Source organism: Euprymna scolopes, chromosome 13 (genome assembly GCF_053919585.1).
Source record: "Euprymna scolopes isolate OS-2025 chromosome 13, ASM5391958v1, whole genome shotgun sequence".
NCBI lineage: Eukaryota > Metazoa > Mollusca > Cephalopoda > Sepiida > Sepiolidae > Euprymna > Euprymna scolopes.
This window is the reverse complement of record NC_136494.1, coordinates 48,163,665-48,184,591: the sequence shown is the minus strand read 5'-3', so window position 1 is coordinate 48,184,591 and position 20,927 is coordinate 48,163,665. Positions and strand designations below refer to the sequence as shown.

The 20,927-nt window shown below is 35.2% G+C and overlaps 1 protein-coding gene across 3 annotated transcripts in view; it reads right to left on the bottom strand.

Annotated features, from left to right (window-relative positions):
• The window catches only part of LOC145292012 (DNA (cytosine-5)-methyltransferase 3B-like), a 667,010-nt gene that overhangs the window by 227,997 nt on the left and 418,086 nt on the right, over nt 1-20,927 (bottom strand). For 2 of the 3 annotated variants that reach the window (XM_080138008.1, XM_080138009.1), the window contains exon 13: nt 10,110-10,157. The exons of the other annotated variant lie outside the window; for it this stretch is intronic. In XM_080138008.1, the coding sequence (XP_079994134.1) occupies nt 10,110-10,157 (48 nt within the window). The remainder of the gene's footprint in view (nt 1-10,109; nt 10,158-20,927) is intronic. 3 annotated transcript variants of the gene reach the window in all.

Below are 20,927 nucleotides of genomic sequence, written 5' to 3'. Positions count from 1 at the left end.
AAAGAGATCACTCTTATCCTTAGAAAGTGAAATGACCCAGAGACCATTAAATAGAAGAGCATTAGCAAACTTGCAATTAATAAAACTATTATAGATTCTACAAAAATCATGAGATGAGATAAAGTCACTGTTGAAAGTCCGATAACTCTTGTATATCTATTACCTCCCTACATATCCCATAATCCCTTTTTGTTCTTTCCCTTAATAAAGAGTTCTTCTCATCAGTCAACACGTGTGTCTATTTTCCTCCTTTGAATTCCTGTTCATTTTTATCTCCATTCCACTAAAATTCACCACTCAACAGGTTATGGGCATATATCCACAGACTGTGCCAACAACAAACGAAAAATGTGGTGCAACTACTGCAAAGCCACCACTCATAAAAGAGAGTCTTGCCGCTACATACGTAGGGACACTATGAAAAAGGCAGCGGACATTGAAGAAGAATATACATTCACATTCAAAATGGAGGACTACCACGTGTGGAAGACGACTACACCCACGGGTTTGCTTATTGACGCTGGTGCCACTTCTCACATCATTAGAGATGAGAAGAAATTTAAAAATTTCAACCAAACATTCTAGCCAGAAAACCACTACATGGAGTTAGCGGACGGAACAAAAACCAGCAGCGTTGCATTAAAAAGAGGAGACACAGAAATACACTTAGTAGATGAAAATGGAAACTGCGTCACAGTTACTTTAAAAATGGCGTTATTGATACCTTCCTACCCACAAGACATTTTCTCCATAAAACTGCTACTAAAAACGGAGCAACAGTCATTTTTAAAGAAAATAAAAATGAACTCGTACATAAAAACGGCAGAAGGTTCAAAATATATGTACATAAAAGACTGTACTATTTAACGACTACACAGAATGAAAGCACTGAAGACAACTGCCATCAATGCTATGACGTCGACACGTGGCATAAAATACTCGGCCACTGTAACTATGACGACGTAACGAAACTACCCGCTGTAGTTCGTGGGATAAAAATAAAACCAAAAAACGCAAACAATAGAAACTGCAATATTTGCATTCAAGGAAAATTCCCTCAAAGCAGAAACAAACACCCGGACGAACGAGCAACCAGCATACTACATCTAGTTCACTCGGACTTAGCCAGCACTATAAACCCGGCAGACTTAAACGGAAATCGATACGCTGTCTCGTTCACCGATGATTTCTATTTGTGTATTTTATTAAAAATAAAAGCGACACCACACTCACCGCAGAAAAATTCATTGCGGATATCTCACCCTACAGTGAACTACAAATACTGAGGACAGATAACGGCTCAGAATTTAAGTTGAATGATTTCCAGAAATTAGTCCGCAAAAACAAAATTAAACATGAGACCTCAGCACCGTACTCACCTCACCAGAATGGTACAGCCGAAAGAAATTGGTGGACACTGTTCGAAATGGCGAGATGCATGATCATAGAGAGTGCATTACCCAAAACCCTGTGGACCTATGCTGCCATGACATCAGCAGTTATACGAAACAAGTGTTTCAACAACCGCCTGAAACAAACTCCATATTACGAAATAACCAGGAGGAAACCCGACCTCTCGAAAATGCACATCTTCGGTTCGGTGTGCTACACCTACTCCAACATAAGAGGGAAACTGGACCCAAATTGCCAGAGAGGGATATTTATCGGATACGACAGAAACAGCCCAGCATACCTAATCTACCACCCTGAAAGTGGGAAAGTGTATAAACACAGACAAGTAAAATTCATCAACAACTCTGACGTACAACAAAACCAAAATTCTCCACCAAGCAATAATGACGAGGACTTCCTCCAAAGAGATTTGACAAAAAAATCTAATACCGAAAGAAGACCAAGAACAGTTTAGTGTTGATGAACCACTCAATATCATAGAAGAAAGCAGTTATACACGGAGATACCCAGAGCGGGAACACAAGATGCCCAGCTACTTAGAGGACTATGTAACGACAGTTCAAGACGAGAGTGGTCACACACTTGTCAATCTCGACTACTGCTACAAAGTCACACATGGTGTACCACACACCTATAAAGCAGCTACGACCTCCCCAGTGGCACACCATTGTATCAATACAGGAGGAAATCAATTCCTTGAAAGAAAACGACGTGTACAAGCTGACACTTCTACCCAAAGGCAAAACAACAATCAGCGGTAGATGGGTATATAAAATTAAAGAAAACCCTGACGGATCCCCGAAATACAAAGCAAGATTTGTTGCAAAGGGTTACAACCAAACTAAGGGGGTAGATTATACAGAGACTTTCTCCCCAACAGCTGACATCGCATACTAATGCAAATAGCTATCCAATACGATCTCATCGTACACCAAATGGACGTCAAAACAGCGTACCTCCATGCCCCAATTTGCCATGAGATTTACATGGAGCAACCAGAGGGATTTGAAGTGAGGTGGAAAATGGGCGAGAAACCAGTCTGTATGTTAAACAAATCCCTATATGGACTGAAACAATCGGGCAGAAATTGGAATAAAACCCTGCACGACCACTTCACCAAAAATGGTTTCATTCAGAATAGAGTGGATCATTGCGTCTACATGCGACACAACAGCAAGGAACAAATCACCATCATCTCATGGGTCGACGATTTAATTATCACAGCCAATAATAATGATTCGCTCAACACGACCAAGCAGATGTTGATGTCCGAATTTCAGATGAAGAACCTTGGAAAACTCTGGCATTTTCTAGGAATAGACTTCGACATAACTCGAAGTCGTATACTCGAAGTCGTATACCCAGGAAAGGTACGTCACAAAAATACTGGAAAGGTTCGATATGACCAATTGCAAACCCAGGACAACTCCATGTGAACTAAAGTGTGATCTAACCAAAAATGACTCTGACCTCATCAACCCCAGAAAGTACCGTGAAGTCGTCGGCAGCCTAATCTATCTGATGATCTGTACCAGACCAGATATAAGCTATATCGTCGGCAAGTTGTCTCAACACTTATCAAAACCGCATGAGCAGCACTGGACAGCAGCCAAACATGTACTGAGGTACATAAAAGGTACTATGCAACACCAACTATGCTATACAAAATCAAACGACCAACTCCAGTTCTTCGCATAGAGCGATGCCGATTGGGCATCAAACCAATACGACAGACACAGTATATCTGGATACTGTTTCAGCTTAACAAAAGGCGGTCCACCCATTTCCTAGAAGTCGAAAAGACAACCCACGGTAGCGTTATCCACATGCGAAGCCGAATATGTGGCCTTAGCAAAAACAACCCAAGAAGATATGTACCTCACACAATTACTAAAAGAAATGGACTGGTACAAGGAATACACACCCATTAAAATATTCCAGGACAGTCAAAGCGCTATAGCACTTTCTAGAGACCCAGTGCATCGACAAAGATGCAAACACATAGACATAAAATATCATTTCATCAGGGACGCTTTGAACAATGGCAACATAAAAATTATCTATTGCCCCACAACAGACATGCTTGCAGACATCATGACCAAACCCCCAACCCGAGCAAAACTAAAAAAATTCAAACCACTTTTATTCGGACTTTTAATTCGTTTTTTTTGCCGATATGATGCTCTTATATATATACATATCCTTTTTTTATAAACACCAAAAAAACAAAAATACGCTCACACTTTAAGAGCAAGCGGGGGTGTTGAAAGTCCGATAACTCTTGTATCTCTATTACCTCCCTTTCAAAAAAGAACAAAAAGGGATTATGGGATATGTACAATCCCATAATCCCTTTTTGTTCTTTCCCTTAATAAAGAGTTCTTCTCATCAGTCAACACGTGTGTCTATTTCCTCCTTTGAATTCATGTCCATTTTTATCTCTATTCCACTAAAATGCACCACTCAACAGTCACAAATCCTTTAACATTAACTAGACTTAGCCTTAGAAATTGCTTGATGGGAAATCACAAGGATCCGGATCAAATTATGCAAGTGTACCAACTTTCTCTTCCTGCAAAATAATGTGCAAATGAGGCAACTGAATGGTTCAAAGCAGTAATTGAAGAACATGTGTCACACAGAAGTTTTATAGCAAACATCACTCTCACCAATAGTTCACTTCTACCTCTGAAACTTCTCAGCTTAATATTCACAGGCAACATGAATTAGAAAAAATATATTCAAGAGATTACCAAGGCTACCACAAAGAATATGAGCTCTGTCTACTGTGCTAGAAGACTACTCACGCTTAAGAGTATCATATATCTCTACAAAGCCACAATTCACTTATGCATAGAGTATTGTTGCCACATCTGGGTTGGTGCATCTACCACTAGCATGTCACTCTTAGACTAGGTTCAAAAAAGAGTCTCCAACCTAATAGGTCCTCAACTGTCAACCAAACTCCAATCCCTGTTAGCCACAATGTTGCATCCCTGTGCCTATTTTGCAAGTATGTTAATAGGATGTGCTTAGACAAACTCGTAGCACTTGTGCCCCCCTTGATGTAAATACCCCTGACTAATCAGACAAGCAGCAAAATCTCACCCCTTACACAATAAAAATCCTTAGATGGTGGAATGCCTTTTACTGGAACAGTTTCTTCCCTTGAACTGCTACATTTTGGAATTCCCTCTCACTTTCCTAACTGTACTAACATGCAGAAGTGTAAATGGAATGTAAACAGACATTTCACTGATCAACTCCCTACATAGTATCCTCATAGATATGGCCCCCAAATAGTAGCCTCTTACACTGTGCCTTGTTTGGGAGTGAATAAGAGTAAAAAATAAAATGTCACAGTCGTTGTTGGTGTCCTGTCCTTGAAATATGTGCAGACCCAACGTGCTATTTCTGTGTCAAGTATAGTGATCTCAGCACATTTGAGGCATATGCTTTTTAAAATTCAGATCAAATTGCCTTATTGACTAACTGAGGTTACTAGCTGATTCAGTGGGCAGGCTATGGCACTACTATAGCTCTCTGAGATGTACCACTGTGATGGTGGTTTTCTCACCACTACTTTTATTAAATAAAGAACACCTTCAAAGTTTTTGATATACTAACCCTGCCCATTTTGTATCCCAAACTAATAATAAGAAGAGAGTGTATAGATTGGTAATTGGGAATATCACTTTCAATGTAACTTGAACCCATTTTTATGTAACTAATTCCTGAAGAAGCCAGGAGATGTAGGTTGGATGCCATGGGATTATACTGATCAAGAATCCCATTTACATGACTAGAGGTCATAGGTAATGTGTGCTAGGTCTGTTTAAAAGAGATGAGGGGGCAATAAAAGTAAACTGCCAGCTGGAAGTGGTGACTAATGAAATATATTAGAGTACCAAGCAGTAGAAGTGTCAGATTGAATATAGGCAATAGCATTAGAATGGAGCATAACGTTATCTTAAGTGTGCAATAGGAAACAGTCAGGTACGTACAATATGTAGCTTGCTGATGAGATGTATGGTCTTTGGAAAAACTCTATCACTATTACTCTATTATCAGGCAAAAGAAAGGTATGAGACCCCAAACTCTTTCTTGAGCTTGTGAGCATGTCAAACAATAATTGGACCAGTAATTGCAAAGTTTCTTAGAACCAAAGCTATGGTGATTCCCAAACTGTTAGATCTAGATACTGTATACCTGCAGCAATTAGTAGACAAACTAAGAACTCTATCAGCAGGAAACCCACCAGTGATGGACTGAGGATGGGTGCAGCAACAAGAGTTTTCTTTAACTGGAATTATAGTGATTATAATCATGATAGTCTTCATAGTAGTAAAGGCTAGATTTAAGAAAGAAGGGAGCCAAAACCAAACAAATGAAATCCTGACAGCGTAGGGCAGTGGAGCAGAGGAACAATGGAGAGAAATTGAGATGAGAGATGATGGAAAATCAAGTAAGGATCAACCTGGTAAGATATCCGCTGATCTATTTCTTAAGTAAAGACAATTGTGCAACATTTCCAATAAGAAATAAATCATTGTTTTACATACGCATAGTTTCACAGCTATAAGTGAAGAGTACTTAAAATTTAAAGAAAACTGTATGTACATGAAAAAATGTATGAATCTGATTTTTAAAAGAAAAAATATAAAACAATTGTTTGGCAGTTTTTAAAGGATTAGAAAAAAATTCCCCAAAAAAGAATGTTTGTTAAAGAAAAGAATGAAACAAAGGATATGAACTACTGTAGACAAAAAGAAAAGAAAATAATTTCAGAGAAAAAATGATAAATGCGTAAACAAATATGACATCCTTAACCTTTTTTTCCCTACTCTGACTTATACTGAGGTGATACTGCAAGAGGCAGTATTTCCGACATAAGAATAGAGGGGTAAACATTGTTGCTCATTATAGTGGTATATGGAATAGCGGATGTTGCCGGTGATATCCAACTAAAGGAAAGGATGGGGAGCAAGATGCATAAAGGATTGAAAATATCTCTGGTTGGAATATGGCCATCCAAGAGATGCTTTTGTTTGAAATAAAATAAGTACCTCTTTAAATAAAGAATCATGCTGAAACAATGTGGTTGACAAAATTACTATTCCTAGATGGACTCAACATAAAATCCTTTAAATGGACACTGTTTAGACATAATCCTTCATGGATATCTTGAGTAGTCAGGCTTCTGGGAGGTTAAATGGTAGCAATTAATAAACCATATACATGAAAATAAATGAAATTGTTTAAAATATTTTAATAATGGCATACAGGAAAGAGTCTGATGAGCTAAGAAAGAATCTTTTTAAATTTTTTAAATCTGACCAAAATAAGTTATGACTATTTTTGTGCCTCGCACATTTAGTTATTTTTCCCTCTTTAAAATCATGTGTTTTGTCACATTTTTTACACTACTTTTTCCATAAAAATGCTATATCTTTGTTAAAACACAAGATTAAGCAAGGAAATTTGCTATATAATGTACTTTTGTACAAGGAATCAAATATGGCACTATAAATCTCCAGAAATTAATGGTTTCCAAATAAGTGTGCATAAATATGCTGCAATATCATAAAAATTCCATGTGTGCATTAAAAAAAAAAAGAAAGAAGTTATAGAACTCAAAGTTGAATTGTAATGCATTTTATGTACAAGAAACTGAAACCTAATAATACCAGGGCTGTTTAAAAATGAATATATTGTAAGATTTCTTTGGTATTTCTTTTGTGATTGGGGGCATGCCTAGGGAAGATTAACAAGATGTTGGTTTACTTTACATTTAAACTTCTGCATATATTTGTAAAACAGGCACAGAAATGCAACATTGTTGTGAGGGGACATGGGTTAGAGTTTAATTGACAATTTGGGACCTATTAGATTGACAACTCTTTTTTAGACCCTAACCAAGAGGGAGAGGCTAGTGGTAGATGCACCAACGCAAATGTGGCAACAATACTCCATGGATGAGTGAATAGTGGGCTTGTAGAGGTACAGGATACTCTCAGGTGTGAGTAGTCTTTTAGCTCTATAGAGGGAACCCACCTTCTTTGCAGCAGCCTTTGCAATGTCCACAATGTATTTGTTCCAGTTCATATTGCATACAAATATTAGACCGAGGAGTTTGAAGGAAGAATTCTCAGGAAGGGTGTTATTTGTCATAGATATAGGTGGTTGGAGAGGTGTCTTGTAATTGTTAAAGGAGAGCAACTTAGTCTTACTAGCATTAAATGTTACCATCTATTTGCGGCCCCATTGTAGTATGGTCTGGAAGTCCATTTAATGATTTTGCCATTGTCATGGCTACAACCCTGGCTTTGCCCACCTTATCCAATACATGGTATATGCGTTCAGAGATGACTGTTAAAATATCTGCAATAGAACAACTGCCTAAATTCATATAGTTTGTCAGAAAGCAGATTTGCTTTTGCGAGGTTTTGGACTATTGCTTGATTGATTATGGTATACCTGCTAAATTGCCCTCACTCAACTTCTCCAAAATAAGTGATTCTCTCTCTTTTTTTTTTTTTAGGCAATTACATATGAAAACACTGAATGAAAACTTGACCGAAATTTAAATATATATATATATATATATTTCTATATTTATATGATTATAAAACTCAAATGACCTTGTAACGCGTGTTGTAACGCATGTTGTAATGTGTGTTGTAATGCGTGTCGTAACCCAACATCTGGTTTACGATTTCCGGTTGTGCATGTGTACATAAACAAATAATCAATGCAACAATAAAATGTACTGTACGTTTTCAGCGTCCCAATTGTTTTTATTTTTTTCACGTTTAAATTATCCGAATAAACAATTGTTAATACTTTCTGTATTTTTTTTTACATTGTTCATTTCTGTATTACGTTTAAGTTATTTTAATGCAATTTTCTTACAAATAAATCTACTTTAACCCGTTGATAACCATAAAAGCATTTTACACCGGCGATTTTCCCACCGCCTTCCTTTCTTTTTTTTTTTTAGTCTATTCTCCATTTTTTAATACACCTTTCTTAAAAAACATTCATACATTTTCTTCTACACTACCAACATAAATAACCCCGAAAATATGTTTTATTTAATTTGCGTTACAAATAAATAATCAACATTGTTTTACTGTGTACGTTTTCAGTGCCCTATTTTTTTTTTTTTTTTTTTTGCGTTTAAACTAAAAGATAAATCAAAATTTGAATTTAACTTTAAGTATTATGGAATCAGTTCAGTGCACATTTACCTATAATATGGCAAATCACTTATAATTCAATGGCTGTAAGTTTTTTCCTTAAAAATAAACAGAACGACTCATAGATATCTATCTATATTCTTTTTTCATTATAATATACTTTCATAGAAATGTTTCTGTTATGTCAAAAAAAACTATTTTCTTTATGTCACAAGTGTCATGCTCATACATTAATTCCATAGCTAATATAACATACTGACCCGACGGGTCACGGGTAGTCTAGTATATATATATATATATATATAAATGTAATATAAGATAATTTTAGATTTAAGGGCAGTTAACCATTATTTTTCTATGTGAATCCTGTGATTTTTTGAAAGACAATTATGTGTGTTTTAAAAATGTATTGTTATTCGAACTTCGGTTTAGTAGTAGGGTTAGGTGCAATTACGTATGAACATCCGGAAAACTTGGCAGCAAGAAAAAAAACAAAAACAATTATTTTAGAGTGTAATTTACATACAAATATAATGTAAACTAATCCACCATTTATAGGCCATTCTAGAATTTGAGAGCTGTTAATTTTTTTTTTGTGTGCGTTTTCTTTTAGAGGGTGCGTTTTTTTTTGTTTTTTTTTGAAGACAATTATGTGTGGTTTTAAAACACTTTGTACAATAGGGGCTTGTCACTTGGACTTTGGGTGACTGGTAGAGTTATGAAACGGGTTTTTATTTTGAAGTGGGTGCTATTAGAACTTATGGTTAGTGGCAGGGTTTAAGGATATTTTTTCGGGGTGGGAATTGTCACTCAGATTAGTACAACAGATTCAAGGGAGACACTTTCAGGAAGTTGGCTTGTCACTCAGACTTAGATTTAGTAAAAAAAAAAAAAAAAATTTAAAAAAAACACACACACACGCACGCACGCACGCACACACACACACACAAAACCGAGATTGAACTGCATGAGTTTGTAGTGTAATTTAAATCTTGTCTGTAGCTGAATACTTGATGCTTCCCTTAGGCTATCAAGGGTATTTTTCATCATGACAGCATCACAAGATGGGTTGCCTACCATGGCTTCTTGAGAGAAGAATAGACCATGCCAGTTTCCCAATCTGGTATTTTACCTTGCGGTACAAACAGCGCCTCGCCTTCCCAAATGGTCACCCATCTGGTACTGACCAGGCTTGATGTGGATTAACTTTGGTGATCTGGCAAAAACCAGTGTGTCAACGTGATTGTGCTGTAAACGTGATGTATCTGATGTAAGTCTGAATTCTTGTCTCCAGTCTTGTGGTCTTAAAGAAAATAAGACAACAATAATATTAAGTAATGAGTTGTCAATCTGGATTGATCATATAGAGTCACTGTTAACATTACCATCAATATTTGTAGTGCCCCAAAAGTGATGCAATAGGGTAGATGACCATAATAAAAATATTGCACTGATCATAATTATAAAATATTGAATAATGGATATGAATTTACTTACATGTTGATTATCTGAATCAAAAGCAAATGCTGTTTCCAAAACCATATCCTTCAAGAGAATAAATTAGATATATGTTCAGACAAACCTTAGATACATACAAGGTAATTATTTCACAGGAGAAACATTTGACAAATATAGGCATAAATTCCTCTTTTTAATCTCAATCTTATTCTTTATATAGCAATACACATGGAAAAATTGAAATGGCTTCAAACATTTCCCTAGAAAGAGCTTGATGAGCTAAGAAAGAATCTTTTTAAATATTTTAAATCCAATTAAAATTAAGTTATGACTATTTTTATGCCTCACATGTTTGGATATTTTTCCCTCTTTAAGACCGTATGCCTTTTGCCACATTTTTTTACAATACTTTTTCAGTAAAAATGTTATATCTTTGTTAAAACAGAAGATTAAACTATGAAATTTACCAGATAAGTGTATCTTTGTGCTAGAAATTAGAATATGTTACTGAAAATCTCCAAAAATTAATGGTTTTCAAATAATCTGCAGTAAATGCACATAAATATGCTGCAATCCCTTAAAAAGCCATGTATTCATTAAAAGAAAAGAAGTTAAAGAACTCAAAGCTGAATTGTAATTCATTTTATGTACAAATAACTGAAATTATAATCTAGGACTATTTAAAAATGAATATATTGCAATATTTCTTTGGCATTATTGTAGATTAATACCTTCTGTACCCCCCGCCCCATCTGACCACCTCTCCAAAATATGTGATTTTACCTCTGCAAGCAATTATGTGTGAACACCTTAAAAAACTTAAATGAAAAATAAACAAGTATTATTTTAGAATTTAATGTAAAATGATTCCCCATTTGGAGCCATTCTAGCATATAAGGCAGTTAATCACTTTTTTAATTTTATATAGGAGATAAATCCTGTGTGCCTTTTTTTTTTTCTAAAGAAAATTATGTGTGGTTTTAAGGGTCTTTATGCAATTATGAGAGAGTAGGAAGGTTGCCACTCTGACTTTGGGTTAATGATACAGCTCAGGGAAATTATGTGTGAACATCTTGAAGACTTGATAGAAACAAAAGAAAAATAATTTTAGAATTTAGAGTGGAGATTAGTTTTACATAAATTTAATGTAAAATAATTCCCGATTTCGAGACCATTCTAGCATTTTAGAACAGTCAACCAATTTATTTTTTTTATGGGAGATAAATTATGCACTTTTCTTTCAGGAAGGATCTGTTTTTTTTTAAATTTTTATTTGTTTTAGAAACTTACATGTAGCTTACCAGGGAATTTTGTCTGGTAAGGAGCTTGCCACTTGGACTTAGTGTTGTTGTTAGGATTAAGGAAGGTTTTAGGAGGAGGAGGAGGAGGAGGAGGAGGAGGCTTGCCACTCGTACCTAGGGTTAAAGGTAGGATTAAGAGTTTGTTTTTTTTTCCAGAGGGTGTTTAACACTCATATTTAAGGTTAGTGGTTCATAATTATTGGCTTTGGAAAATGTTATGCCTTAGATTTTGGCCATCAAATTACTTTTAAATATGCAAACTTACGTAAATGAGGAGTGTGAAACTTTACAAGAATTACAACAAATAGATAAAAAACAACTTTCATTTAAAAGAAGTGACTTATTTTTTGCCCACCTATTTAAATATAAAAAACACTTTTTGATAAAGCTGACAAATCGTTCATAAATTTTGGATAAATTTAGTTTTTATTTTCAATTACATTTCTTGTCTGAGGAACACATTATTTTGTTAAACTTTCCAGTTTAAGACGTTTTTTATTTCTCTACTTGAGCTGGGCCAAGATCACAGTATAGTATTCTGATGCTATACTTCGTCTTTTCTGTCCTCTGTCAATGAAGGAGAAATCCTCCATGACTAAGACAATTTTTATGTTTGTTCCTATTCAAATTGCCCCTTTTTGGGGAGATTGATTTTACCCACATTAAAAACTGACCTTGTGTCTAACTCTGTTCTCATGGGGAGGCAAGTAAATAGGAATTGAGCATTCATAAAAATATTTAAATATTGATTTTTGCATATTTTTTTAATAATTGGGTAGATTAGTGTCTATTCAGTTATAATTCACTAAAAAATGTAAAAAAAGACAAAATATATAATATATGTAGGGAGGTACTGCTCACACAGGTGAAGCAAAAAAAAAAATCATGTTTTACATTTTCGTTTTTCTTAAAACAAAACATTATTTAACTCACCATTAAAAACTAATGCAATGGATAAAAGTGCATGCAAGTTACATATTTACAAAGTTTATTTTCTCATCTTTTCAACCATATAAATATTTTTAAAATTTAACAGAAATAATCCAGAGCTGGTTGAGATTGCTTTAATTATATATTCTGATAACTGAATATCTCTAATTAAGCTAATTATGTTCTGATAACAAAATAGTTCCAACTAAATATGTAAGAACATTTTTTTTTTACATTTTAAAAATTTTTAATTCGTTTTGGAACAAAAATTAAAAAAAACAACATTTGTTTACAGCCATGCTATCACTGATAGTATTGCAGCTGCTACTACTACATATAGTTTTTAGATACTTTTTTAAAATAGAACAATTTTTTTAATTGCTCGGTACGACAAGAGAAAGCAGGTTATAATTTTACTTTTAATGGATAAAAATAAAGATATGGATTTATTTAACAGTGGGTGTCAAAATTTTCAGTACTCGTCATGTTGAAGTCTTTTTTTAACACAACAAAAAATGAGTTGTCAAAGGGATTTTGGGCATCTCTTCTAGTTAATTTCCAAATTTCATGAAAAAATTCTCAACACAAACAAGGTACAACCATTTACAAATCAGGAGGGCCCATTACAAAACCTTACTGAAAATGACATTTTATGATGTTAACATTTTTATCAGTTTCCTTGCTTAAAACTTAAAATATATAATGTACATTATTACTTATTAATTTATTTTAAAGTATATTCGATTCCGAACAAAATGGTGGTATTTTAAGAACTTAAAATGCTTTGGTTAATAAAATATGACGATTTTTGCAGAACCCCTTTGAAATCTGTGATTATCCAAAGCGTTTTATCATCTGTGTGTATTGCTACTTTATAGTAGTTACAAGTTATATCCAGATGACATGAATATTATACATAATATTGGTTAAAAATATTATTCACTTGGAAATATGTGCAGCAATATAACATGTTTGATGGTTGCAGACGACATAGGGAAAATGTTCATGTTCATCCAAAAGAAGAGAAACCACCAAAAATATTGTTGTTAACAACCTTATGTTCTTAATATGTTGACATGAAGAGGGTGGGAGAGGATTTAAGAATTACTGGGGCCATTTTTCTTTTCTCTGAATTGTCCACAATCAAACATTTTGAAATTACAGTATTACTTTTGGTAATATATATATTAACCCTCTATAGACTATTGCAACATATCTTCTAATATCTTAAAATAAATAAATAAAGAACGGTGGGGGGTGGACTAAGGAATTTACCAGGATAATTTGTCCTATTCAATGTTCTCCGGGATGAAAAATTATAAGATTATTGTACTACTTTTGGTAACAGATATATACTAACTTCCTTTGGACTACTGCTTTTATCAACATTACATATGTTTTGTATTGAAAGCCATTTTTGGTTTTAGAAGAAAAGACAAAACAAAATAGCAGTCATCAATCAGAGGAGCTTTGAATCGTAAAAGCCAAGATGAAGGGTTTACCTAAACAGGTAATCGATTTGTACAAGTGTCGTATTGTAAAAGTCTGAAGATGGAGAAAAAATTCCTTCTCATGTTGGTCATGAAGAACTACGTGTGGGAATGCTGAAAAATTCAAAAATTTTATGAAGCAATTCTGATTTGTGATTGGTTGCTAACAGAACGTTGCTCTATTTGATTGGTCACTTCTTATCGCCAATGTCTATAAATAGAATATTCCATCTTTTCTTTTTTAAATAATATTGCAACACCCCTCCTATTTTTTTTTTATATAATTGGAAAGTCTTTTGAGTTTTAATGTTTAACTTTGTTCAAAAGTAAATAAATATATAAATATGTAAAATTAAACACATTACAACATGTAATAAAAACAAAAAAAAAAAAACAGATGTGTGTAAAAAAAAATAAAAGAAATTAATTTTCTTCATTAATATCTAAAAATTGAGCATATGAAAAAGAAGACACTTTTAATTTTGTTAAAGAAAACAGGGTAAAATGAAATTGATTTTTATTTTCATTTACACATTGAAAAGGTGAGCATGTGAACAAGAAATTATTTATGTTAATTTTATTTATTTATTTATTTATTTATTTTTTTTTTTTTTTTAATTCCAATTAAGGAATAATATATATATAAGAAATTATTTTTAATTCTAATTATTCAGTTTTGTTCAAAAATACATATATATGTAATATATATATGTAAAAAAAGTATTTTTGTTAGGTAAAATTAAAACAAAGCAAAAATAGGAAATATGTGTTTAATTTTCTTCAAATGTTAAAGACATGCACAAAATAAAAGTAAAAGTCAATTTTAATTTCTGTATGCTAAGTGTCGTATTGTAAAAGTCTGCAGACGGGGAAATAAAAATATGATGAAAACCTTTAAAAAACCCCACAACTGTTGATGGCTACACTCTTTTAAATATACATTTTTTTCTTTCGTTGGAACTACACAACCATCACTTTAAATATATATATATATATATATATATATATATATATATATATATATATATATATATATATATTGTTTTCATTTTATGTAATTTACAATAATGGATTCCTTTTTTTCCTTCATTTCTCATGAAGTGATACTTAATATCTATATGCTTAGATCCTTGGTGAATTACTGTGTTCTGTGCTAGGACTATACTGGCTTGATGATCACAATTAATTACAATGAGAATTTTAGTTAATTCTAGTTTTAAAATGGCCTTTAGATATAGTGGTCCTTGTGCAGAATTTGAGAGTGCTATAAACCCAACTTCACACGTAAAAAAGGCCACAATCTTATTAAATCTCCATGAAATAATAAGCCCATCTTGATAGCTAAAAACAATAACCAATTTTTGATCTTTATTGTTTTCCCAATCTGAATCAGAAAACCCCTTTAATTTTAGGAAATTTATAGATTTTCTAAATACTAAAGATTGTTCTATGGTCCTTTTTATATAATAAAGGACTTGTTAAGTCATGTTTAAATCTTTAATTGTTGATCTTGATCATATTTGTAAATTTTGTTACTGTGTAACAAATATATCAGGTTTTGTTGCTTTCGTTAAATGTATTAAACTTCCAATCATCTCAATTCTCAATTATTGCAAATCATTTCAGATTCTGAATTCATATTTTTATTTATATGGACTATAAGCCCCCACCCCAACCCTGTTGAACAGACTTGTCCGCCTAGTAGTACCATCATGAGGCATAAGAGAAAAAATAAAAATAAATCTTAATAAGGGCCAGTTTTTTCACCAAAATAGATTGATAAACATTATTTTAAATTGTTTATTCTTTGCGTTGGATGGTTTCAAAATGTATTTTTACATACATGTTCTATTTTGATTTCCTATTTACTACAGGAAACTAATCAATTATATAACTTTAGGACACACCAAATGCAACCATAATCTACAAAAAATAAAACAAAAACTATTGAACAACAACTAAACAGACTTGTCCAGCCTAGTAGTAGTACCACCATGAGGCGTAAGAGAAAATAAAAAAAGAAATCTTAATAAGGGTGAATTTCTTTGTTAAAATATTTTTGATCAATATGAAGGGTATGACTCCAAGAATTTGGACGATCTTATTTATGATGACAAGTTAGGACAATTGACCAATGAGAAGCCTCTGACCTCATTATAAAAATATCAAATATTGGATTCCAGTCAGTTCACTATCAGTCTCCAACTGAATCACTGCTGACTGGAACTACATTGATTCTTCGCTGACTGGATCTACTGTTGTCATCTTTGTTATACAGAATGGCTCAATACTTAACAGGTTATGTGCCCAGCCATCAACTTTGCTTTGATGGATCGGAATCTAAATTCAAATTGTAGCAGGTGAATTTTCTGGGATAGATATCTAAGCAAAGTTATTCAATCTCGACCAGAGAATACTAACTAGCCCGAATTTATCGAAAAGAACACAACTTTTTTTGCAATTCAGTTCTTAGATGACAGAAGTTTATCTCTGATTATAAGAGATGCCTAGGATGATAAATGTAAAGTGTTGAACATATTAAGTGAACATTATTTATCAAAAGGGAAACCCAAAATTATATCTCTATATAAAGAACTAACGTTTCTAAAATGTATCGAAGAAGAGATGATTACTGACTTATAAGGGCAGAAACAACAGCAAATGCATTAAAACTCTCGGATGAAATAATGAGTGATAGCCTATTAATAATAAAGACAATCAAGGGACTTACAGCCGATTTTCAACCATTTACAACTGTTATAATGCAAAAGGACAAACCCGTAAATTTTATTAAATTTAAAGTGGCATTGCGTAATTATGAAAAGACAAATCGGATGCTCATGAGTTAAAAAAAAACAACACAAGCAAATTACACATTTTACCCCAATGTTTTCCCCCAAAAATAATTTTCCCAAGAAAAAGAATAAAATTATCTGCTAAAATTGCGGGCGACTCAATCACAAAAGTTTCCAATGTCAATATAAAAGCTCAAAAATAGACTCCATCAAAAACGTTTAGAACTTTTATTAAGAACATACATTACATTTTTATTCACATATAAATTTGGCAATACAACAAATGGTAAAAATCTTCTTGTCGACTGATGCGCTACAACACACGTTATCACCAAGAAATTTGATTTTTAAAATTTTGATATGAACTTTAATTCACAGTCATTTTGTCAAACTGGCCAACGATAGCCACATAAATGATACAGTCTTGAAAAGAGGTGATGCTAAAATATCACTAAAAAATAATAAAGGCGAAATTTGTAACTGTATTTTTAAAAATGTTCTTTTCAGACCTACATGTAAGCAAAATATATTTTCCGTACAGGCAGCCATCAAACAAGGAACGAATATAAAGTTCGGCAATAACCGGTCAAAATTGATATACTCAAATGGAACTTTGGCATTAAAGAAAATGGATGACTATATTATTTAAAATGTATGGTTTCCTCAAAAACCACCGGTCACAACTTGGAAACCTGGCATAAAATTTTAGGACACTGCAATACAGCTGATATTAAAAAATTACCAAGTGTAGTCAAAGGGATGAAAATAATACTTTCAGACGATCTCCCAAATTGTGATGTTTGTGCACAGGGAAAAATGGTGAAATACATAAGCAAAACACCAGACACAAAGGCCACAAAAATTCTCTCACTTATGTACTGTGACTTGGCAGGTCCGATAAGTCTGATGGGAAGAGATAACATAAGGTATGGATTAAATTTTCTTGACGACTATTCAGGTTTAATTATAGTTTATTTCTTAAAAAACAAATCTGACATTATCCTAGCCACTAAAAAATATTTAGCTAATGTTGACAGCTCAGTAAAATATATTCGCTCAGATGATGGGACTGCATTTACTTTGAACTTCTATTAATTATCATATTAAACACGAGAAATCAGTCCCTTATTTCTCATTTCAAAATAGCACCGCTGAAAGAGCATGACAAACCTCTTTTGAAATGGCAAGATGTCTACTTATCGAATCGAAATTAGCCCAAAGTTTATGGATGTATGCCTTAATGGCGGTGCCGTATATCAGAAATAGATTGTTTAATAACAAATTAGACAAAACCCTGTATGAAGCGTTTTGCAGTGTAAAACCCAAATTGAACCAAATGCAAACACATGTATGGTATTATATATATATGTTTATTATAGTATAATATTGCAATTACAATAATAATTCCAATAATAATAATAATTCCAATAATAGTAATAATAATAATAATAATAATAATAATAATAATAATAGAAAGGACAGACATTAGATAGGAAAAAGTTTTTTGGCGGCCATGACACCTTAGACTTAGACCATAGATAGATTTCTTTTTTATCAGTCAGAGTCTGTCAGCAATTCCTCGCAGTACATTACCAATGTCTGCAAGGATTTTGTTTGTTTGTGCGTTATGTGTATGCGTGTGTGCAGTTCTCTGTCCCGTATTAAAGTGAATTCGTTGATGTTTTTTTTTTTTTTTTCGTCGTTGTTTTCTTTGTCGTCGTCGCTGTCAGTTATTATTATCAGGTCTGTATTGTCAGTGTCTGGTGGCGCTGACGGTGAGTTGCTAGGTGTCATAAGTTCTTCTAGGTCTGAGTCTGTGAAAGGTAATGTTGTATCGGATTCGTTCGGTGGTGTTGGGCAGTTTATGGGGTGTCCGTGTGTCAGACATACCTGGGCTGGTTGGTTAGGGTCTAGTTCGCACTGATTGTTCATCTCTGGCAGTAAGTTGCGACGTACGTCACGTACCCGTAATTTTTTGGAAGGACTGTGCTCGTACTCCTCGTCCCACGTGTACCTGCTGGATGGTTTCGGTTGTACGGTCGTCTTGCCTGCCTTCGGGATGTAGCCGTCACGCTGGTATTCAGTGATGTGTTTGCGCCATATAGTCAGCCACATCAGCGGGTTCAGTTCCAGCATTCCCCATCCTTTGAGGTCGTCCATAGCTGTCCGAGTAGTAAACAGGAACATTCTGTTGATCATGGCCTGCTTTTCGTTGGCCACGTGTCGCCATGGCTCGTCGTTGCTGGTGGACAAGCAGGGCGTGCGTTTTAGGATGCGCTCGCTCTGATGTTTCACGTTCACGTAAGTGTCGGTTCCCTCGAGGATACATTTTGCTTCCTCGACGTTCTGTGGTGTGAACCACATTTCCTCCGTGAATATGAGACTCTTGTCCACACAGCTGCCGAAAGTGAAGTTATCACTTGCCTGGCATCGCATTCGCCCGGCGTTCATCAGACCGTTCCTGATGCTTCTTAGGATGTAGGATTTGCCCGAATTGGATGGTCCCGTGATGTGCAGTGCGTTCTTTTTCGGTCGTATCTTATGACAAACCTCGAACGTTCCAGTAGCGAACTCGTCCGCGTCAATCTGGTGGTACTCCAGCCATTCGCCGTATATGTCTAGTGACTTTTGTACCGGCCAGTATTGGTGAGTCATTGCCGAGAACAGCTCGTGTTTTTCTCGTATCTGTTCGTGGATTGGCGTGACTCTGCTTTGTATCTGTACGTCCGTAGCGGCTGCCGCGATGATGTTTGCGAGGTTTGCCGTGTTCTTGTGAATGCTTGCCCAGGTCTGCCTCGTCGATGGTTTCGTTGTTTTCACACAGTAGATCATTAGGTCCCCGACGTCCGTAGAATTAGCTTTTTTCATAATTTTGGTCAAGTAGTCGTATTTTGACCTCGGAGACTGTCAGATTTGTTTGCTAATCGAGACTCCTCTAATTCTGGACTCGGTTCTCTGATGGTCTTGTCTGTCAGCTGACACAACATTGCCAGTTGTCTGTCTGTAGTCAGGTTCCCTGCCGATAGCACCGTTCGAATGTTTGGATCTGTCGTTAGGTACGTGCACAGCCCGTAAGGACTGTATACCTTCGGACAAGTCATGGTGTACGGCTGTTCACCACGGTCCTGCAGTGTTTTCTTTAGTCGACTGAAGCTGTATTCGCTGGTAGGATGTTCGAAATGCCAACTTATAATGTGAAAGTGGTCCACGTCCGAACAGTTCTTCAGTCGGCTTGGTCCGGCCTTGTGGTATACCACAATGTTCGGTCGTTGTTCGAGCAGGTTTGCTAGTAACGAATTTTCTTGATCGTTCTCATCGAAGGTGCATGATTTTCGGAAGGAGGTATATGCTGTTGTTCTGGTTTTACGACGAAGGAGTTGGTCCGTCTCCATCTGTACACCCAAGTGTACGGTGTTAGTTTTCGTCCGGCGTGGGTGTCGGATAGGATGTAGTCGTTGAAGCGGGCCTTCTCCTCGTGTTGTGTTGCTGCGTCCATCGTCGCTGTCTGCGGAGCCGGTTCCAAGCCGTCCTATTTATAATGATTTTTCCCTTAGGTTTGCACATTTTTGTGGGATCCGATTTCGCTGATGTGGCATATGGTGTAAGTGTGGCGTAAATGAGAATTTGCTGACTCTTTATAATTTTTAACCAAGTCAGCATTTTCAGGGAATGCCTCCTGATGGGCGTGTCCTTTTATTTGTTCACGAACTTTCCGTGGTTGTAGCCAATGGTGACACCCGTGTGGGTGTCCTTTGCAATGTATGTGCCTGTCCATGCAGCATCCCTTTGGGGATCTGTCCGTGCAGATGCCTGTTCGGTGCGACTATGTTGTGTAATTCGTAGTGCCAGTCGTCGTCCACTCATATTAGCGCACAGTTGTGGTCGTTTACTGGAAGTTTGCTCGGGTGTTTGTAAAATTCGTACCAAATCTCTAATTCCACCATGTATGTGAGCTCGAACGTAAAATACAGTATCCTCGGTGACCCTGATGGCCGCATTATTTCTGGTACGTTGATTAGTATCATCTGCGGCGGGTCCTCGGACGTATATAGCGATTTGTTTATGACTGTCCTGTTGGCTACGGTGAAACTTCCCCCTGTTTGTATGTAACCAGTACGTGCTCCGTGGTAGATGTCCTTGTTTTTACTGCGTTGTTTCTTTGCGTCCTTCGGTGTTGTGTTTGCTTTACGTCCTTTCATGTGGTCGAAGTTAACGTCTGCAACCTCTGTCTGTACTAAGTCCTCCTGTAGTTCTGCTCATCCTCTCTTTCGTGCTGACCCGTGTGATAAGTTGTCCTCGGCATGTTGTGCTAAGGTTCCGTAGCATGGAGCTGTTGCCACT